Here is an 18,925-nt window from a genome sequence, read left to right as displayed (position 1 = left end):
ACGCTAAAAGAAAAAGTAGAAGAACCAGAAAAAAAAAATCGAACTTCCCTCGGAATATCTTTCCTTAGATTATACTGGAAAGCATATTTACAACTTAAATTTATTGTACGGCTTCGATAAAACAAAATGCTCGGAAGATGAACTATTAATATTTAAGGCATACAAAAAAGCAGAATATGATCAGAGAAAATTGTGAAAGACAAATAAAAAGAAACAAAGCAAATAAGATACCCGTCGGACAATCAAGGGATTATATTAAAAGCAATACACAAATCCAAAATAATTCTTTATACAATCATGATGACTGGACTTAAAACTAATACAAAAAACAAAAGTAATACTTCTCAAATTAAAACTATAAAAATTATATTAGAAAATAAAAAGTATTGAAAAAATTAAAAAAAAAAAATTTTTTTAATTAATAAAAAAAAAGTTAAAAAAAAAAAAATACAGTATCCATGAAATTTAAACTAAGATGAAAAAACAAAAGTATAACATTAAAAAGTAAAACTACAAAAATTAACAAAAATATTTTTATAAAAATTAAAAAAAAAAAAAAAAAGTTATAATCGTCGTTGAACGTGGTTGAACGTGATTGGATCCTGGGTTTGAGTTATTATAATAGTTACATTATAGGAGGGGGGGTGGTACATACATAGGCGCAATTTTACGGGTGTGTGTGTGTGTGGGGGGGGGATGTTACATCTCCCTGGCAATTGTAAAATCAAACTTAAAGTCTGTATTTTTTTGAAGAAAAGTTATAGTCGGTAAATTTCATGGACAATTTTTCAACATGATTTTTATAGAATTTAAAAACAACAAGTTTTTTGAGTATTTTTAAAATCTGCTTATATACGATAGTCGCGATATAATTACCTTTTACAGTGGCGATATCTATTTTTTCGGAACATTTTACTGCCGACTAAACTTGGACACGGTTGAACATGGTCGGTTATACTTTGCTGAATTAACGCAATGTTTCCCGCTTCCTAGCGTCAAAGTTTAATTATATACACGATTGTAAATCAAAGGAGCTAGTGAAAGGAGCTCCTTATCTTAAATTACTTTTTTCATTAATTGCTTACTTACGTTTAATAGTATTATTATTTGTGTTTATATCACTGGCGTTTACTTAATAAAAGTTTTAAAACAATGTCAAAAACGTCAAAAAGCAAAAGAATAAAGCTGGAATGCATTGATTGTGGCAGTGTTTTTAATAATAGGTACGTGACAATTGCGTTTTACGGAACCGAATTTTGTGCTAAAATTTTGTGCCACGATTTTCGCAGTCTCTTCAAAGTTAGCGTGCTTGAGGAAGGCTTTCTGAAATAACTTTTTAGTATTCGTTATCAACATAGAGTATTTTTAGAAAGAAGAATAATTGAAGCTTATAATTAATTTGGTTTTAATTATACTCAATTGATATATTACCGAGTTTATTGATGTCAAAGTTTTAGTTGTACTTCTGTGGTGAAATTAATATCCAGGATATAATCTATATTTTATCTATTCAATTTTTATTTTTAAGTTATTCATTTATCTATGCACCTGCCAAATTTCGTTGAAAAATATTATGCAGCAGTCACCCTATTTCTTGCACTTTTGTTACCTAATTTACATTTTCCCTGTTGTTAGCGCCGGAGACAGAGGGGTCCATTGATTATTTGTATATATATATTTTTTTTATATATAACATTTATATTAATAATACTATTAGCAATATTTAACTTACTTCATAAGTTGATATTATAAACCTAGATACTTTATAGTGAAAATAGGATTTAAAAATATGTAAATTTAAACGAAATTGTTTTATTAAAAGGATTTTTAGTAAATAATTAAATAAGACTTAATAAAATTTTATATTTCATTTAGAAACAAAATGGAGAAAGAAAATAAAGGTTTCACATAGTATTTCGTATCATATTCATAATATAAATTATATATGAATCAAATTAGTTATGAATCATATCTAATTTGAAGTTTATACGTTGTCTTTATTTAACAAGGAAAGCCTTTAGATTATAATTTATAACTAATAAATAAGTTATTTTTATATAAATTTATTAAACTATTTTTAAACTATTATTTGGCCACTATCTAAACCTTTTTTTTTTTTTTTTTTTTTTTTTTTTTTTTTTTTTTTTTTTACATTTCTTCAATATTTATAAAATACAAGTTAAGATATAATAATATAAACAATTACAAGTGAGGATTTTTACTATAAATAATAAAATAAAAAAAAAGAATGCGGAGACTCGTAGAAGACCTTAAGGTCTTGTCGTCGAGAACCGCTGCAAACTCGTTACAAATTTACGTGTTACATATTTTAAAATAAATAAAAAAAAAACTGTGTTTAACAATATTAGAAGAAAAACATAATTTAAATAAAAAATAGAAATTTTCAAATAAATTTCCTATTAAAAGTATAAAAGTATATTATCAATGGACAAAATGATTTTCTTAAGTTTCCTTTTATAAGAGGTATAAGTCCATTCATGAGAAAAGTCAAAATGTTTCAAAACTATTTTATTCCAAAGAAAGGCTCCTCGGAAAGAAACACAAGATTTACCAAAATTCGTATGCGAAAATTGTAGTCGAATAGAATTATCATTTCGTAGATTGTACTTGTTTTTTTCTTTTATTGAGTATAGGTTATGAAAGGAAGAAGGGGAATCGTTGGTTTTACATTTATACATAAAACATAAAATATTATAAACGTTTAGCTGATATATATTTAAAATATTCATTTCAAGTAAGAGAGGCCTGGCATGAGTAAAACGGTCTTTAAAGTTTATAAGACGTGCAATGTGTTTCTGTTGACGATGAAGAGGTTCTAGTATACTTTTGTTCACACTACCCCAAGCAATGTTAGCGTAGTTAATATGGCAGTGAATAAAGGAATAATATAATTGAGTTAAAGTATGTTTATTTAAGAAACTTCTTGATTTATATAATATTCCTATAGTTCTAGCAATTTTGTTATTTAGGTTGTTAACGTGGTGTTTCCATTTAAGATTTTCATCAATATAAATGCCTAAAAATTTTGTAATTTTTGTTCGCTTTATTTCAATATTGTCAACAAAAATAGGTGGTGTAATACTTGGAATTAATTTTTTTTTTGAATTTGGGTAAAAAAGCATCCATTTAGTTTTTTCTATATTAATTGATAATTTGTTTGATTTGAACCAGTTAGAGATTTTAATAAGCTCAGTGTTCATATTTCTAAATAATGTTGTTAGATCATTGCTGGTTAAAAAAAGATTAGTGTCATCCGCAAACATAATTGTCATTAAGTTTGAGGCTTTGTAGAGGTCATTGATGTATATTAGGAACAGCAATGGGCCTAGTATTGAGCCTTGTGGCACTCCACAAGTTATATTTAATAAATTTGATGATAATGATGAGTCTATTTGAATAAACTGTTTACGATTAGTTAAATAGTTCTTTAGTAATAATAAAGTATTTCCAGTGATTCTATAATGTTCTAGTTTGTTATAAAGAATTTCATGATCTATAGTATCGAAAGCTTTCGATAGATCTATGAAAATACCTAATGTGTATTGCGATGTTTCAAATGAATCACCAATATTTCTTGTTAGTTGAAGTATTGCATGTTCTGCAGAATTATTTTTTTTAAATCCATATTGGTTGTTATATAATATTTTGTTTTCTGATAAGTGCTTAAATATTTTATTATATAGAATTCTTTCTAGAATTTTTGAAAAAACTGGGAGAACTGAAATTGGGCGATAATGACTGAGGTTTGTAAGTTCTCCTCCTTTGAAAATTGGGGTAACTCTAGCTATTTTGAGTTTGTCGGGAAATACTGCTTGGCTTATTGAGCACGTAAAGACCCTAAAGAGAATATTTTTAATTATGTCATATGAACCAATAACAATATTCCCGTTTACATCGTCTGGACCAATTGCTTTATTAGTCTTAAGCATTTTGAAAGCAATCTCAAATTCATCAAAAGATAGTTTAAATTTATTTAGAGAAGATATTTCAGGGGATGTCAAATCTTTTTTTGAATTGATTGAATTATTAATTATGGGGATGTTTTTGGCTAAGTTTGGTCCAACTGATACAAAGAACTTGTTTATTTCGTTTGCTATTATGGTAGGGTTATAAAAGATGTCAGTATTTATTTTAATTGCCTTTGGCAAAGAGCATATTTTCATTTTATTGTTACAAGTGATTTCATTAACAAGTTGCCATTTTCGCTTATAGTCGTTTTTATATTTATCAAATAAGTCGTTGTAATACTTCCTTTTAAGGGTTTTTTTTTTATTTTCAAATAGTTTGGTAAAGGTTTTATAGAGTGTTTTGCTTTCAATTGTTTTTGCTTTAAGGTATTTAATATATAGCTTTTGTTTTATTTTTGAGGATTTTCTAAGGTCTTTTGTTACCCATGGTGATTTTAAACTTTTTTTTGTTTTATTAATTTTACATTTTGGGAAGTTTACATCATAAACTTCATAAAAAACTTTAAAAAATGCATTATACATATTATTTGCCTCTGACAAATTACTTACTGAATTCCAGTTTATTAAGGATAATTGTTCCTTAAATGATAAAATATTTTTATCATTAATAAAGCGTTTGATAATGATCTGTTTTTCATGTAATATCGAATCTGTATTAATATTTATAGATAAAAAAATAGGAAAATGATCCGAGGTATCACTTTTAATTATTCCTGTTTTTAGTAAATTATTAGATGTGTCAGTTGTTATGATATTGTCTATTAACGAGGCAGATGTTGCAGTTACCCTTGTTGGTCTATTTATTAAAGGAATTGCTCCATTTTCAAACAAGTCATTATAAAACTTTTTAATATTTTTATTTGAGTGATATTCAAAACAATCTAAATTCATATCACCAATTATGTAATTTAATTTCTTTTCTTGAAAACCTTTTTTTATTATATCAGTAATTAAAAAATTATTAAATTGTTCAATTACGCCTGAAGGTGGGCGATAACAACAACTCAAAAGTATATTTTTATTATTTTTGGTTGTAATTTCAATCGTTAAAACCTCTTTATCGCCATCGGAAATACTCATGTCAGGCCTGATAATAAATATGTATAACTTTATGTATAACTTAAATATTTCTTTCGCTGTTTTAGATGCTCTAAGTTGTGAAATGGCGTCAGCCAACAACATCAGTTAGTTACTTTCTTTTTTCAATAGCTCAGTAGTTATTTTTATTATATATATATATATATATATATATATATATATATATATATATATATATATATATATATATATATATATATATATATATATATATATATATACAGGGTGTTAGCTAGCCCAATTGTGCCGCGTATAATGCGGAATTCCCAATGATCTTAAAGTTCCTTAAAGACAATGACTTTTTTTTTTAAGAGGGTTTTAGTGAGTTTTTTAGGACCTTTTCAAGAAAATTCCCAACATTTTGTAGAACAACAACAATAAAAATTCCCAATATGGCAAAAACGCGGTATAAAATTTATTTCTGGCTAACGCCCTGATATATATATATATATATATATATATATATATATATATATATATATATATATATATATATATATATATATATATATATATATATATATATATATATATATATATATATATATATATATATATATATATACAAATTTTTTTTTTTTTTTTTTTAGTTCAGAATATATTTTGCTGTTTAATAAAATAATTTACATAAGATTATCACGTAATAAAATATATAAACAAATAATACAATTTAAAAAACAGACCGGGACTCAAAGAAGATATGGGTGATACAATACCACCACAATCTTTTCATAGAGCCCCTTGAAAAAATAAAATGTCGTCAAAATGTTCAAATAAACTACAGATTAAAGTAAGATGTAAAAACTTCAAATTTAAATACTCAAGGATTTAAAATATATACACCATTGCATAAATAACTATAAAAGATATGTACAAATAATTTTTCAAAGAATAAAAAAGTAAAACTATTTTGATAAAACTTGACGGAGTTCTTGTAATTCCTCCGAATTAAAAATGTGTTTTTTTGCTAGCAACTTAAATGAGTTTAATGATTTTACCATATTATCTTTTTTAGCTTCTTTTTTTTTTAAATAGTTCCATATTTTTGGTCCGCGAAATGCTATTGAACACTCTGTAAACTTGTTTAGTTTCTAAGGCAATTTAAAGAAATTTGATTGGTTTGCTCTAAGGAAATACTTTTCATTTATATTTTTTTTAAACTTACAATTAAAATTTACTGGAGTTAGGTTATTTGTAAACTTATACATAAAAATTAGGTGTTGATAAATATTTATTTCATAAATATTCATAAAATTCAAGCATCAAGGGTTTCGTGTGCTCCCTTCTTTTTTTTCCGTATATAATTCTACACGCATGTTTTTGAACACTAAGTATTTTTTTAAGTTTAGTAGTTTGCGTGCTGCCCCATGTAATATTGGCATAACTGATAAAACAATGAATTAAAGAGAAGTAAATTAATTTAAGACATATAATATTAACATAAAGACGAACTCGGTACATCATGCCGATGGCTTTACTAACTTTTGATTGTAAATATTTAATATGGGGAAGCCAAGATAAATGTTTGTCCACAAGTATCCCTAAGAACCTTAAAGAGTCTTCCTGTTTTATTTCTTTATTACTTAAAAAAAGATCTGGTAGTTTGAGGGGAAGGTTTACTTCTTGCGATCTTATATAAAATAATGTATACTTTGTTTTTTTAACGTTTAATGAGAGTTTATTTGCTTGAAACCAATCATTGATCTTATTTAATTCAAAGTTCATGTCAGCATAAAGTTGCTTGATACTATAGTTGGAAAGAAAGAGATTTGTATTATCAGCAAACATAATTGGGTTTAATTTCACTGATGCATTACTTAAGTCGTTTATATAAACTAAGAATAAGAGAGGGCCTGGTATTGATCCTTGGGGTACTCCACAGGGGACTTTAAGAATTCCGTATTCTTTTTTATGAACATATTGTGTTCTATCAGTAAGGTAACTTTTAATCCAATTGAAGTCCTTATTAATTACCCCATAATACTTTAATTTTTCTAACAAGATGGAATGATCAACAGTGTCAAAAGCTTTAGTTAGATCAATAAATATACCTAAGGTAAATTTATTTTCATTAAAGCCATTATTTATTTGATCGACTAATTCAATAATCGCATGTTCAGTTGAAAGATTTTTCTGAAATCCGAATTGTTTTGGATAAAAAAAATTGTTTTTTGTTAAGTGGTTAAAAATTCTATTATAAATTACACGTTCGAATATCTTTAAAAATACAGAAAGCAATGATATAGGCCTGTAGTTAGAAACATTTGCATGATCATTATTTTTATAAACTGGAATTACTTTTGCGAGTTTTAGTACATCAGGAAATATTCCTTGGCCCAGTGAAAGCTTGACTATATAGAGCAATGGTCTACTGATGCTTTTTTTATTTGAAATTAGTATATTACTGGGAATACCGTCAAATCCTGATGAATTTTTATTTTTTATCGAAGAAAAAGCCGTTTCAAATTCTTTTAATGTCAAGTCGAGATCATACAACGTTTTATCATTTGATGGTGTTAGGTTTTATAAGAATTAAGGGGTGCTGTAATTTTGTTAGCTAGATCAAGTCCAACATTGTTGAAATATGTATTAAACTCTTTGGATATTTCTTTAGGACAGAATATATCATTATTATTTATATTGATTCGTTTGGGTAGCGAAGAAGTTTTATTTTTATTTTTTCCTAGTATGCCATTAATTACAGCCCATGTTTTTTTAATATCCAGCTTACAATTAGTAAATTGTTTACTGTAATAATTTTTTTTAGTTTTTTTTAAAAGATCGATATAAAAATAATTGTATGCTTTATAATTTTTTTCATTAGTTGTGCTTTTATTTTTAAGAAATTTATTATACAGTTTTTGTTTAGTTCTAGAGCATTTAATAAGTGTTTTATCCATCCATGGATTAGCAAGTGTTTTTGTTTTTATTTTTAATACTTTATTTGGACAAGCTTCATTAAAAATCTCTTGGAATTTGTCTAAAAATAAATTACATGCTTCATTTGCATTTTGACTTTTATAAACATCACTCCAATTCTTTAAATATAATTTGTTCGTAAGATTGTTTTTACTATGAGTTGAAAGGTTGCGTTTATTTATATATAAAATTTTGGGTTGATCATTTGGAATAACTTTTATATTTTTTATGGTAATGTATATTGGGAAATGGTCGCTAATATCCGTCTTAAATATTCCTGCCTCAAATGATGTTTCTAAGAGATTGTTAATAAAAATATTATCTATTGCAGTTGCAGAAGTTCTATTAACCCGAGTCGGTTTATTAATTACTGACAAAACATTGTACTTATATAACATGTCAAAAAAAGATTTTGTTTTTGGAAATTTCTGGTATGTTAGTGCATTCAAGTTTATATCCCCAAGGATAAATAATTTTTGTTTCTCGTTGTTTGTTTTTAAAATACTTTTTTCGATAAAGTCTTGAAAAGATCTAATTTTACCACTAGGTGGTCGGTACACGCATCCAATTATACTATTTTTGTTTTTTGCATTAATTACTTCAATAAAAAGACTTTCATAATTGTTATTTGCTACACTTAATTGCTTTTTTATTTTAAATTGATACTTTTTAAGTACGTAAACACCCAGTCCTCCGCCTTTTTTATTGCTTCCTCGTGGTTGGCTAATTAGTTTGTAATTTTCCAAACTATAATTCGAATTCAACTCTAGAGGACTTTCTGAATCATGCCAAGTCTCTGACAGAGATATGACGTCGAACGAGTAATTTATAATAAATAAAAATTCTTTAAATTTTTCAAAATTTTGCCGCATGCTTCTTATGTTTAAGTGTAATATAGAAAATGAGTTTAAATCTTTTTTGATTTTAAATTCATAAGGATCAAAATATGGTGTTTTAATTAAACTCATTTGAGTTTCTAAAAAAATATTTAAGTTGTCATCAGAAAGATTGTTCAAAAGATTATCTTCAAAAGGATCATAATTTAATTTTTCAAAATCTAATTGGTCAAACACATCATTCGCCATTTTTGATAAAAAAAAGAAAAAAGTAAAAAATTTAAATAAGCAAAAAAAAGGTAAATAAATACTCTTAAGAAAATAGTATATTAAGGACATATAATACTTTCCTTTTCTTTCCAATCACGTACGATTAATTTATCGTACGATATGTAAGCAAATTTCTCCGACTCTCTTTCCACTTTCATTTTTTCACACAAATCTTTTCGAATAAGGTTTGTTTCCGCGCAGAAGTCCTCGTTAATATATAAATTTTTTCCTTTTAAACTTGAAGATTTTTTGAGGATTGCGATTTTATCCTTGAAGTCCAATAATTTGAGAACTATAATCCTCGGGTTTTTAGTGACCGTGTTACCAGTGCGATGCGCTCGCTCAATTTTTATATTTACCAAGCCAAGTTGCTCTTCAAACAAATTTAGAACCTTTGTCTCACTCACTTCCAAGGTTTCGTTTTCAGCTTCCTCTATTCCGTCTATCCTTAGATTATTTCTTCTTGCTCGGTCCTCTATTTCTCTTAATTTATTTTTTACATATACAAATTAACTCTTACCTTTTATTTTGTCGTTTGTTTCTTTTTTTTTTTATCCACGACTGTAATGGCGGTCTTTATTTTGTTTTCAAAAATTTCTTCATGGAAGTTTAAGCTTATTTTCAACTCTTCAACATCTTTTGATAATAATTTCAAAATACTTGTATTGTCATTATATAGCTTTTCAACTTTATCTAAACGTTCGTTTGTTATTTTTAAATTTGCGTTAATTATATTTACGAAATTTACTTCTTGTCTTTTAAGCATCGCTTCCGTTTTTTTCTCAAATTCGTCCAACATATTCTTGATCATCTTTTTTATTTCCGCGAGAGTAACTGTCATATTGATTAATTGTTTAATGTATATATATATATTTTTACATTTGTATTTTTAATTGATTTTTTTTTTTTTTTTTTTTTTTTTTTTTTTTTTTACCACGCTGCCAAACACCTCCGTTCCGTTCAAAACCTCAAGCGGAACAAATGACTTACTATATGCAAATTTTTATATTACTTTGTTAAAATAAAGTTAATTTAATTTGTTTAGATGAACTTGCTTTAGAGAGGATCAGTCAGTTATATCTCTATTATATGAATTAATTTAGTATTTAGTCATTTACTATTAGTTTTCAAATACAGTTCTTTATTATGCCTATGTAGATTGTTGTTAGTTGTATTTTTGTATACCTAATTCTTACATTTTATTAAGTCACTTTTTTTTTCTGTAGACAAATTAGAACAAACAATCAGTAAGTTTAGTTTAAATTGTTTTAGTTACTATATCATTTAAAAGTATTTGTATGCTGTGTTAGTATTCCTTGTTAGCTTTGAATAAACGTTTTGATTTAAAATTGGTATTTAGGTGAGTACGGCCAGCAGATACTTAAGTTTCATAGATTTCTATATTTTTCAACATATAACTAATTGATACATCATTACAAATATAAACTTCAAGTAAATGTTTTAATTTAAAATTGGTATTTAGATGAATATGGCAAACAAATATGTAAGTTTTGTAGGTTTCAATATTTTAAAGTGTTTACTTTGTTAATACATCATTATATAGATATTATAACTCGAAACAAGTGCATTTTAAAGTTGAAATATATTCCATTTACGTTCCAACAATTTTAATTTACTTTCTTTATCTTTAGCAAACCTTACTTCGATAATTGGTGAGAGAATTTATATATATATATATATATATATATATATATATATATATATATATATATATATATATATATATATATATATATATATATTAATGGAAGGAGACTTATATTATTCCATTTAATTCATATTTAGTGTCACTGTCGTCTATTCCTGCTGGTAAGGTTTATATATTCTTACTTTTCGATATGATTATAATTGCTAAATAATTGTAAGGTTGTTTTGTGTATTGTCCTTTTATTTTTTAGTATTATCTTCATCCGTTACTGTTGGTAAGGTTTATATATATATATATATATATATATATATATATATATATATATATATATATATATATATATATATATATATATATATAAATCTGTAATAACAATCATGTTGAAAGGTTTAGATTATACCTTACCAACTTGTTTTGATGATGATGGCACTAAAAAATAAAAATATAAAATACTATAGCATACACTTATATGATAAAAAAATGTTATATGAAAAACTTTATATGAAAAAATTAAATAATATAGCACAACCTTAAAATAATTTTGAAATTAAAATCATATATGAAAATAAAAATATAAAAACCTTACCCATTATAACCGATGAAGCTGATACTAAAAAACAAAAAATGCAATACACAACATAACTGTATAATTATTTAATAATTGAAACCATACTTAAAATTATTTGTAATTAACAATATATATATACATACATACACATATATGTATATATATATATATATATATATATATATATATATATATATATATATATATATATATATATATATATATATATATATATATATATACATATATGTGTATGTATGTATATATATATTGTTAATTACAAATAATTTTAAGTATGGTTTCAATTATTAAATAGTTATACAGTTATGTTGTGTATTGCATTTTTTGTTTTTTAGTATCAACTTCATCGGTTATAATGGGTAAGGTTTTTATATTTTTATTTTCATATATGATTTTAATTTCAAAATTATTTTAAGGTTGTGCTATATTATTTAATTTTTTCATATAAAGTTTTTCATATAACATTTTTTTATCATATAAGTGTATGCTATAGTATTTTATATTTTTATTTTTTAGTGCCATCATCATCAAAACAAGTTGGTAAGGTATAATCTAAACCTTTCAACATGATTGTTATTACAAAATAAATACAAGATTTTTTTATTTATTTTAGTGCCACTTGCATCTGTTCCAGTTGGTAATGTCATATATTTTCAATAAGAATTTATAGATCTTAAATAAGAAATATTTTCCAGTATCGACAAATAATTTACATATATAATTGCAAGATAATGTAATGCATTTTTATTTTTTAGTTTTATCTTCTTCTGTTAATACTGGTAAGGTTTACATATTTTTACTTTTTAACAACCAAATAATTTTAAGACGTGGCTGTATTTTATGTTTATTTTTTAGTGCCATCGTCATCTGAATGAATTGGTAAGGTGTATAAAGTGAACTTGTAATTAGAAAATTATTACAAGAATTTGATTTTAGTTTATTATGCCTATTTCTTTATTTTAGTGCAAATTTCATCTGTTCCAGTTGGTAATGACATATATTTTCTTTCTTTGAAAATTGATTTAAGTATTTATTATTATTATTATTATTATTATGCTTTTTTTTTCTTTATCTATTGCAACTTGTAAGGCTATATATATCAACTTTGCCACATGAGTTTATTTTAAAAATATTTGCAATTTTTGTATGGTCCTTACTTTTGTTAATGTAATAATCACATGAAAGACTTTATTATAGGTTTTTGCATACTTGGTTAGAAAGATGACATGTTTTTTACAGCCAATCGATTTATAGCCCCACATTAGTAGTTGTATAATTTTTTTTGTAATATATATCCAATTAAATAATAATTTTTGTAAAAAGTGGAAGGGGCATTAGAATGCCTCTTTCTTATGACATATTTGGATACCCCCTCCTTTATACTCCACTCTCTTATGACCATGGATGCACCACTAATGTATCTTTTAATCTAGTGGAATATATTTTTTACTTCTTTGTTGTTGTACTTTAAATATTCAATCAGATATTTCAAGAATTGAAACATTTTTTGATATTATAGTACTAAAACATCATCAACATATCTACTGTGAGTTTTACATTAACCTCCCATATTTGGTGGTTGTCTGGTATGAATTTATTTTTTAATTTATTTCCAATTTTTTAATTGGAAATAAATTAAAAAATAATTAACCTCCCATATTTGGTGGTTGTCTGGTATGAATTTATTTTTTAATTTATTTCCAATTTTTTAATTTATTTTTTAAATTTATTGTTCAAATTTTGAAAAAAATAATTTTTTTTTTAGGTTGGGTGGAGAGGTGTGTGTGTGTGTGTGTGTGTGGGGGGGGGTAGGCAGGGGGGCATACGCCCCTTCGTAATAGAAACACCACTTTTATACGTAAGATTGTATAACATAATTTTATATTGTGAACTAATTTTACTCATTATAGTAAAGATATAAATATTTAAAAAATCAAGTCGTTTTTGATCCTAGGGTGTGATACACCAATCGCGACCACACCCACCTCTATTGCTAACATTCACCTCTCGTATATTTTGGTGGTTTACTATAAATTTAAAACAACTTTTTTGTGTATTTATATTGCTTATGTATTTAAAAAAAAAAAAATTCTGAAAAAAGTGTTCAGTTTTATACGGGCGAGGTGGTAGTTTGGTGCCCCCTCTGTCCATCCGATACACCCGATGGTTAGAGTTTAACATAAAGTTGTAACCCACTCTTAAACCTATCTTTTGACACGAAGATATTTGTATTTTGATATGAATTGGCAAAGTTAGGACAATTTAAGTGAAGAAAAACATTATTTTGACCACAGTTTCTTCAACAAATCCATATATAGAAAAATCGCTACTTAAACCGTCATAACTTTTGAACCAATTGTTCGATTTTGATAATTTTTTCACCTTTAAAATACTATAATAATCCTCTTTCTAATGATATATAATATTATAGTATTCAAACAATTTGAAATTTTTTACTCACGTACCTATTAATAACGACTACAAATTAAAACATCAACGTGTAGTTCATAATGGAAAAGAAATAAAGGCTGGAAGTTGAAGTAACATGTTCAAAAATAAATGATGTAGCTCAGAACTATACAAGTAAACCTTTACGAGCCTATATGATAAAAGGTTGATTTTAAATGAGTTTTGATTGTTTTGATGCTGATTTTCTAGGTTTTTTAACTTTATTATTTATCTTTAGTTATGCAGAATTTAAAACAAAAAAATCCAATTGATTTTAAAGTTTTGTGGAAAAAAGTCATTAATCAACAAAATAGATCGAGAAAAGTTAAAAGATATTTTTCATTTGTTGAATAATTATTGACATATTATTTTTATTATCTAGTTATAGTGTTATTCAGTAGTGTTCGAAGAATGCAAAAAGTGGTTTGACTATTTGTATATATTAAAAAAAAGTATGCATATATATTACATATATATGCATACTATTTTTATATATAATATTACTATTTATAAACTTTCATTTTTAATTTCTAGTTGAAGTTAAAAAAAGTAGCCAACTAATTAATGAAAAACAAATTATTGGTGATGTTGAGACAAAAAAAACACCCATGGATATCTTGTATTGGACAATTACAAGCCATAAGTCAAGAATTTGAGCAATGTAATGAAATTTTAAACAATGTTAAGAATTCAAAGTTTGCAAATCCTGTACTCTTTTCGATCAATAGTATAGAATATATATCAAGTATTAGAAATGGTATTTGTGATTACATAAGTTACGCCACAAAAGCATTAGATGACTTAATGATTGGAAATGAACATGATAACATTAGTGGAAAAGATAGTTTTGCGGAACATGATCCAGGTAAATGTAATTATAATTTAACAATATTACAACAACAATTTTTAATATCATTAGGACCCCATCAACCTAAACTGGCCAGATATCCTAGAGACAACAACATTCCATTAAATAAACAACAACACTTTACTCCTATATGATTTAATGAATTTCCTAGTAGTGTTTCATTCGTATGATTTTGCTAGCAATATGAGCGGAAATATTAAAGGAGCTCAGCATTGCTTTACTGAATTTGTCGGCCACGCTGTTCCATATATACCATGTCAAGCACATCGATAAATTATCTTTCTTGAGCATAGTTGTGATGCTAGTCCTGTAATTGGAGAATTTATAAGTGTACTTGAAAATATTTATGTATTTTTTTCATTCAGAACAAAAAGGTTCAAAGATTTAACAGACCGTATGATAGAAATTGAAGGAAGTTTACAGCTAAGAAATCTATCGAAAACAAGATGGACTGCTCAAGCAGAAAGTATAAAATCTGTGTGGACATCGCTAAATCCAATTGTTGATACATAAAAAGACATAACAACTTCAGATAAATTTAACAGTTTAACAAAAACTAAAGCTCTTGGATTAAAAAAAAAGATATTAAGTTTTGATTTCTTTGTATCGTTAATGTTAATGAAAAACATCATGTACAAACTTAAATATTTAACCGAACATTTAGAAACAAAAGAATTGAATATATGTGATGCAATAGTACTAATAAAAAGTACTGTTTCTTCCTTAAAAAATATAAGATCAGATTCTGATAATATGAATAACTTAATTGAAGGCTCAAAAAAAATTGCTCAATTGCATGGAGTTGATCCAGATGCAGATTATATACGATATCACAGAGTTAGAAGCATGCCAAAAAAAAATTGATGATAATTCTGATAATTCTGCAAAAATTGATTTGTTAACTTTTTATCGAAAACAATTTAATCAAGTTTTAAATACTCTTTTAAGTTTGTCTAATCAAAATCTTAAAGTCTTCATTGAGAAACTCAAGCCGATTTTTAGTATCTTACATATTCCGCTAAAGTTTACAGCTGCTTCACCAGAAAATTTAGAAAAAGCATTTTTACCTTGACTGAGTCAAGCTGGCTATTTATTAGACTATGATGCAGTTGCTGCTGAATGGGAGATATTATGTCATCAATGTTCAATTTTAGCAACAATAATGGAAGTAATTGAGAAATCTCACGAGTTGAAGAATTTATTACCTTGGGCAAATCAGTTATGTCGCCTAGCTTTAACAGCTTCAATATCTACAGCATCAAATAAACGTACGTTTAGTAAATTAAAGTTGGTTAAAAATAGTTTGCGCTCTACTATGACTACTGAAAGATTAAGTTCACTAATGATGTTAAGTTGTGAAAAAGATATTAATGACAAAATTGATATTGATTGTGTTGTTAAGAAATGGTCGCTAAGCAAAGAAGAACAAAAGTTTGAAAAAATCAAACTCTAGATCGTTAATTTTTTATATTTTATATGAATATTATAATGTAATTTTAATTTTCTTTCGAAAAGTCTTTTAAATATCATTAGGTACCCTAATAATATTTAAAAAACTGGTAACCTAAATTTAGCCTGGTAAGTTAACTTTTTTTTGAAAACTAATTTTTTTACACTTAACCCAAAACGGTTAGTCGACGAGTGTACATTTTGCTGCGAAATTCAAATTTTAAAATATTTAATCGAATAGAAAGATTCGCTAGTAAGATTTTATCCGCCTATTGTCTCAATGTATCGTTCCAAAAAAATGTGCTTATGAATAATGGATACAGAGAAAAAACAAATTCTTAAAATGTCACGTGACGGATTTTTTTTATACATAATTCTGATTTTTTTTTATACATATTTTAAAATATTTAAAATATTTATACATATTTTTATACATATTTTAAAATTTTTATACATATTTCAAAATATTTAAAATATTTTTTTATATACATTTTAAAATATTTATTTAACTATATACTTGTATATTTAAATTTTGTTTTATTAATTATTTTTTTTGTGTATCTATGTTAATTTAAACATTTTATACCTATCAATTCTTGTATTTTAAGTATTTATATGAAACGTTAATTTTTACTTCTAACTTTCGTTTTATAAACTTTATTTGACTGCCTTATTTATTTTATACACATAAAATTGTTTTAACACGTAACGATTGTAAGCGGTTCTTGATGACAAAATCATCTGATCTTCTGCTAGTCTCCGCGTTCTTATTTTATATGCAACAAAATTTGTAATTTTTTATTTATATGCATTTTCTTTCATTTATTTTACTGTAATAGTTATTGTGAAGAAATAAAATAACAAAAAAAATAAAATAAAAAACGCATTTAAAAGCCATTTTGTTTTTTACTTGTTACTCTTGTCAACAATTAATGGTCGTTATACAAAACGTTATAATAATAAAAATATGCAACGTATGACTTTTGTCAATAATTAGCAAAGCTAATTATTGACAAATTATTGACGCACATTAAAATCACAACATTTTTAGGGTGATTAAGAAAAGCAATGTAAGTATTATCAGAAAAAAAATTTTGCTGTCTAAGTCCATAATTTCATATGTTTTTGTTAACGTGGACCAAAGTCAAACAACAAAAGAGTTCCATTCCAGAGTTAATCAAGGCTTTTCTTAAAACGTTATAGATTTTTATCACATGTAATTGCATTTGCTTTACTATTTGATTCTTTTACTGATTTTAGATTTGAATGAATTCGATTACATAAAAATAAGGAACTTATTTGTTTAAGGTATTCACAACATTTTCAAAAGAAATTTAGAACCATCAAACATACAACTTGTATTACAAGTTATCATAACATTTAAAACACTATTTGAAAGAAAACTCATACAATTGGTTTTCCAAAAACAGCAACTTCCTGATACAATAACATTTTTATAACATACACCTTGTCACAGAGAATAATAGTTCCTAGTAGAAATTTTCAAATTCGAAAAAAAGTAGTAGAAAGTTCCTTGCAATTTTAGAATAAGCTAAGTATCTATCTGAGAGGAAAATTGTGCAAAATGTTATTTTAGTTTAACCTTTTTGAAGTTTTGATGTCAATCAGATCATATAATTAAGTGTTGCTAGACGTTTTAAAACTCGCATTAGGTAAATATTTTATGCAACGTGTTTTCGTCTCTTTGTCTCTTTGTCTATAAATCTATAAATTTTTTAAAATGGTTAAAAATCATTTCACCGTTTTTCATAAACATAAACAAATTTCACCATTTTTATAATAGACTAAATAAAGAAACCAACAGACGGTGCTATTTAATTTAGTCTTTATAATTATAAAAACTCTTTCATTTAATGGTTGCTACCCTCTTCTTTAAAAAAAGTTTTATAAACGGAGAATGGATATTTAACAGAATTTCTGTCTTTGCTACACAAATTCTGTTTTTGCTACAGGTTCTCGTTTGATGACTTTTAGTCACTACGTAAGATCTCCTTGTTAATAAAAAGATTGCACCTAAATATATAATAAATTATCGGGGGTATGTATAGAGTTATTTCAAAACATGACAAATTGACTTTTGCTACAGTTGCAACAGTCGATTAGCCAAGGGGCTAATTCTTAAAAAGTACCGACTGCTATCTTAAAAAAAAAATAATCCTAAAAATTAAAAATTATTTGACTGAAATGCGTCGAATGCCCGACTATATATATATATTCCTTATAAAACCGGCTACCAAGGGTGGGGGAAGAGGAGATTATAAAGACCCTCCCCACCCACTCATAGAACCGCTTCTCTAGACTACAGTGTTGCCTGACACTTTTCGATTTGCATTAGAAATGCTTTTTATCCAACATGTATTCGGAAGTACATAAACGGAAAAATATAAACAGATATTTTTGAATCATTTAACTTTTCTTTTTTCTGTGATTAGTAATCAGTAGAATAGCTATACAAGCAACAGTTTTTCACCGTTTTTAAAGACTAAATAAAGAAGCATAAACGAACTAGACTAGGATTGAGCTTTTACCGAAAATTTACTGGTAAATCGGTAAAATTGTTTCACCGATTAAACTGTCGTTAAATTTCGCTAAATAATGATTTTTACTTTACTATAAATTTAATAATTCATTTGAAATAGCAAATTCTGAAATTTTTTTCTACCTTGAATAATATTATGTTGTAAAAAGAAGCTAAGATTTTCAGCCGCACATAATAGAGTTTTATTTTTCTTATCAACTAAAATTTCTTTATGATTTTTTTCATCGCCG

General features: G+C 25.8%; 1 protein-coding gene and 1 long non-coding RNA gene across 2 annotated transcripts; one reads left to right on the top strand and one right to left on the bottom strand.

The window, feature by feature from the left end:
* Window positions 1–9,171: 9,171 nt before the first annotated feature.
* LOC136088424 (uncharacterized) lies at window positions 9,172–11,371 on the bottom strand. Its single transcript, XM_065812132.1, has 3 exons — window positions 11,363–11,371; window positions 11,182–11,210; window positions 9,172–9,595 (listed from the first exon to the last, which is right to left on the bottom strand). The coding sequence occupies exons 1-3, from the start codon at window positions 11,369–11,371 to the stop codon at window positions 9,172–9,174; spliced, it is 462 nt and encodes a 153-aa protein (XP_065668204.1).
* Window positions 11,372–11,676: 305 nt separating this feature from the next.
* On the top strand, window positions 11,677–16,506 carry LOC136089083 (uncharacterized). Its single transcript, XR_010642786.1, has 4 exons — window positions 11,677–11,729; window positions 11,887–11,910; window positions 11,984–12,007; window positions 12,126–16,506. It is a non-coding gene; the product is annotated as an uncharacterized LOC136089083 (long non-coding RNA).
* The last annotated feature ends 2,419 nt before the right edge of the window (window positions 16,507–18,925 follow it).

This window comes from Hydra vulgaris, chromosome 12 (assembly GCF_038396675.1).
Source record: "Hydra vulgaris chromosome 12, alternate assembly HydraT2T_AEP".
Lineage (NCBI taxonomy): Eukaryota > Metazoa > Cnidaria > Hydrozoa > Anthoathecata > Hydridae > Hydra > Hydra vulgaris.
The sequence above is the reverse complement of the archived record's forward strand: the minus strand, read 5'-3'. Positions and strand labels throughout refer to the sequence as shown.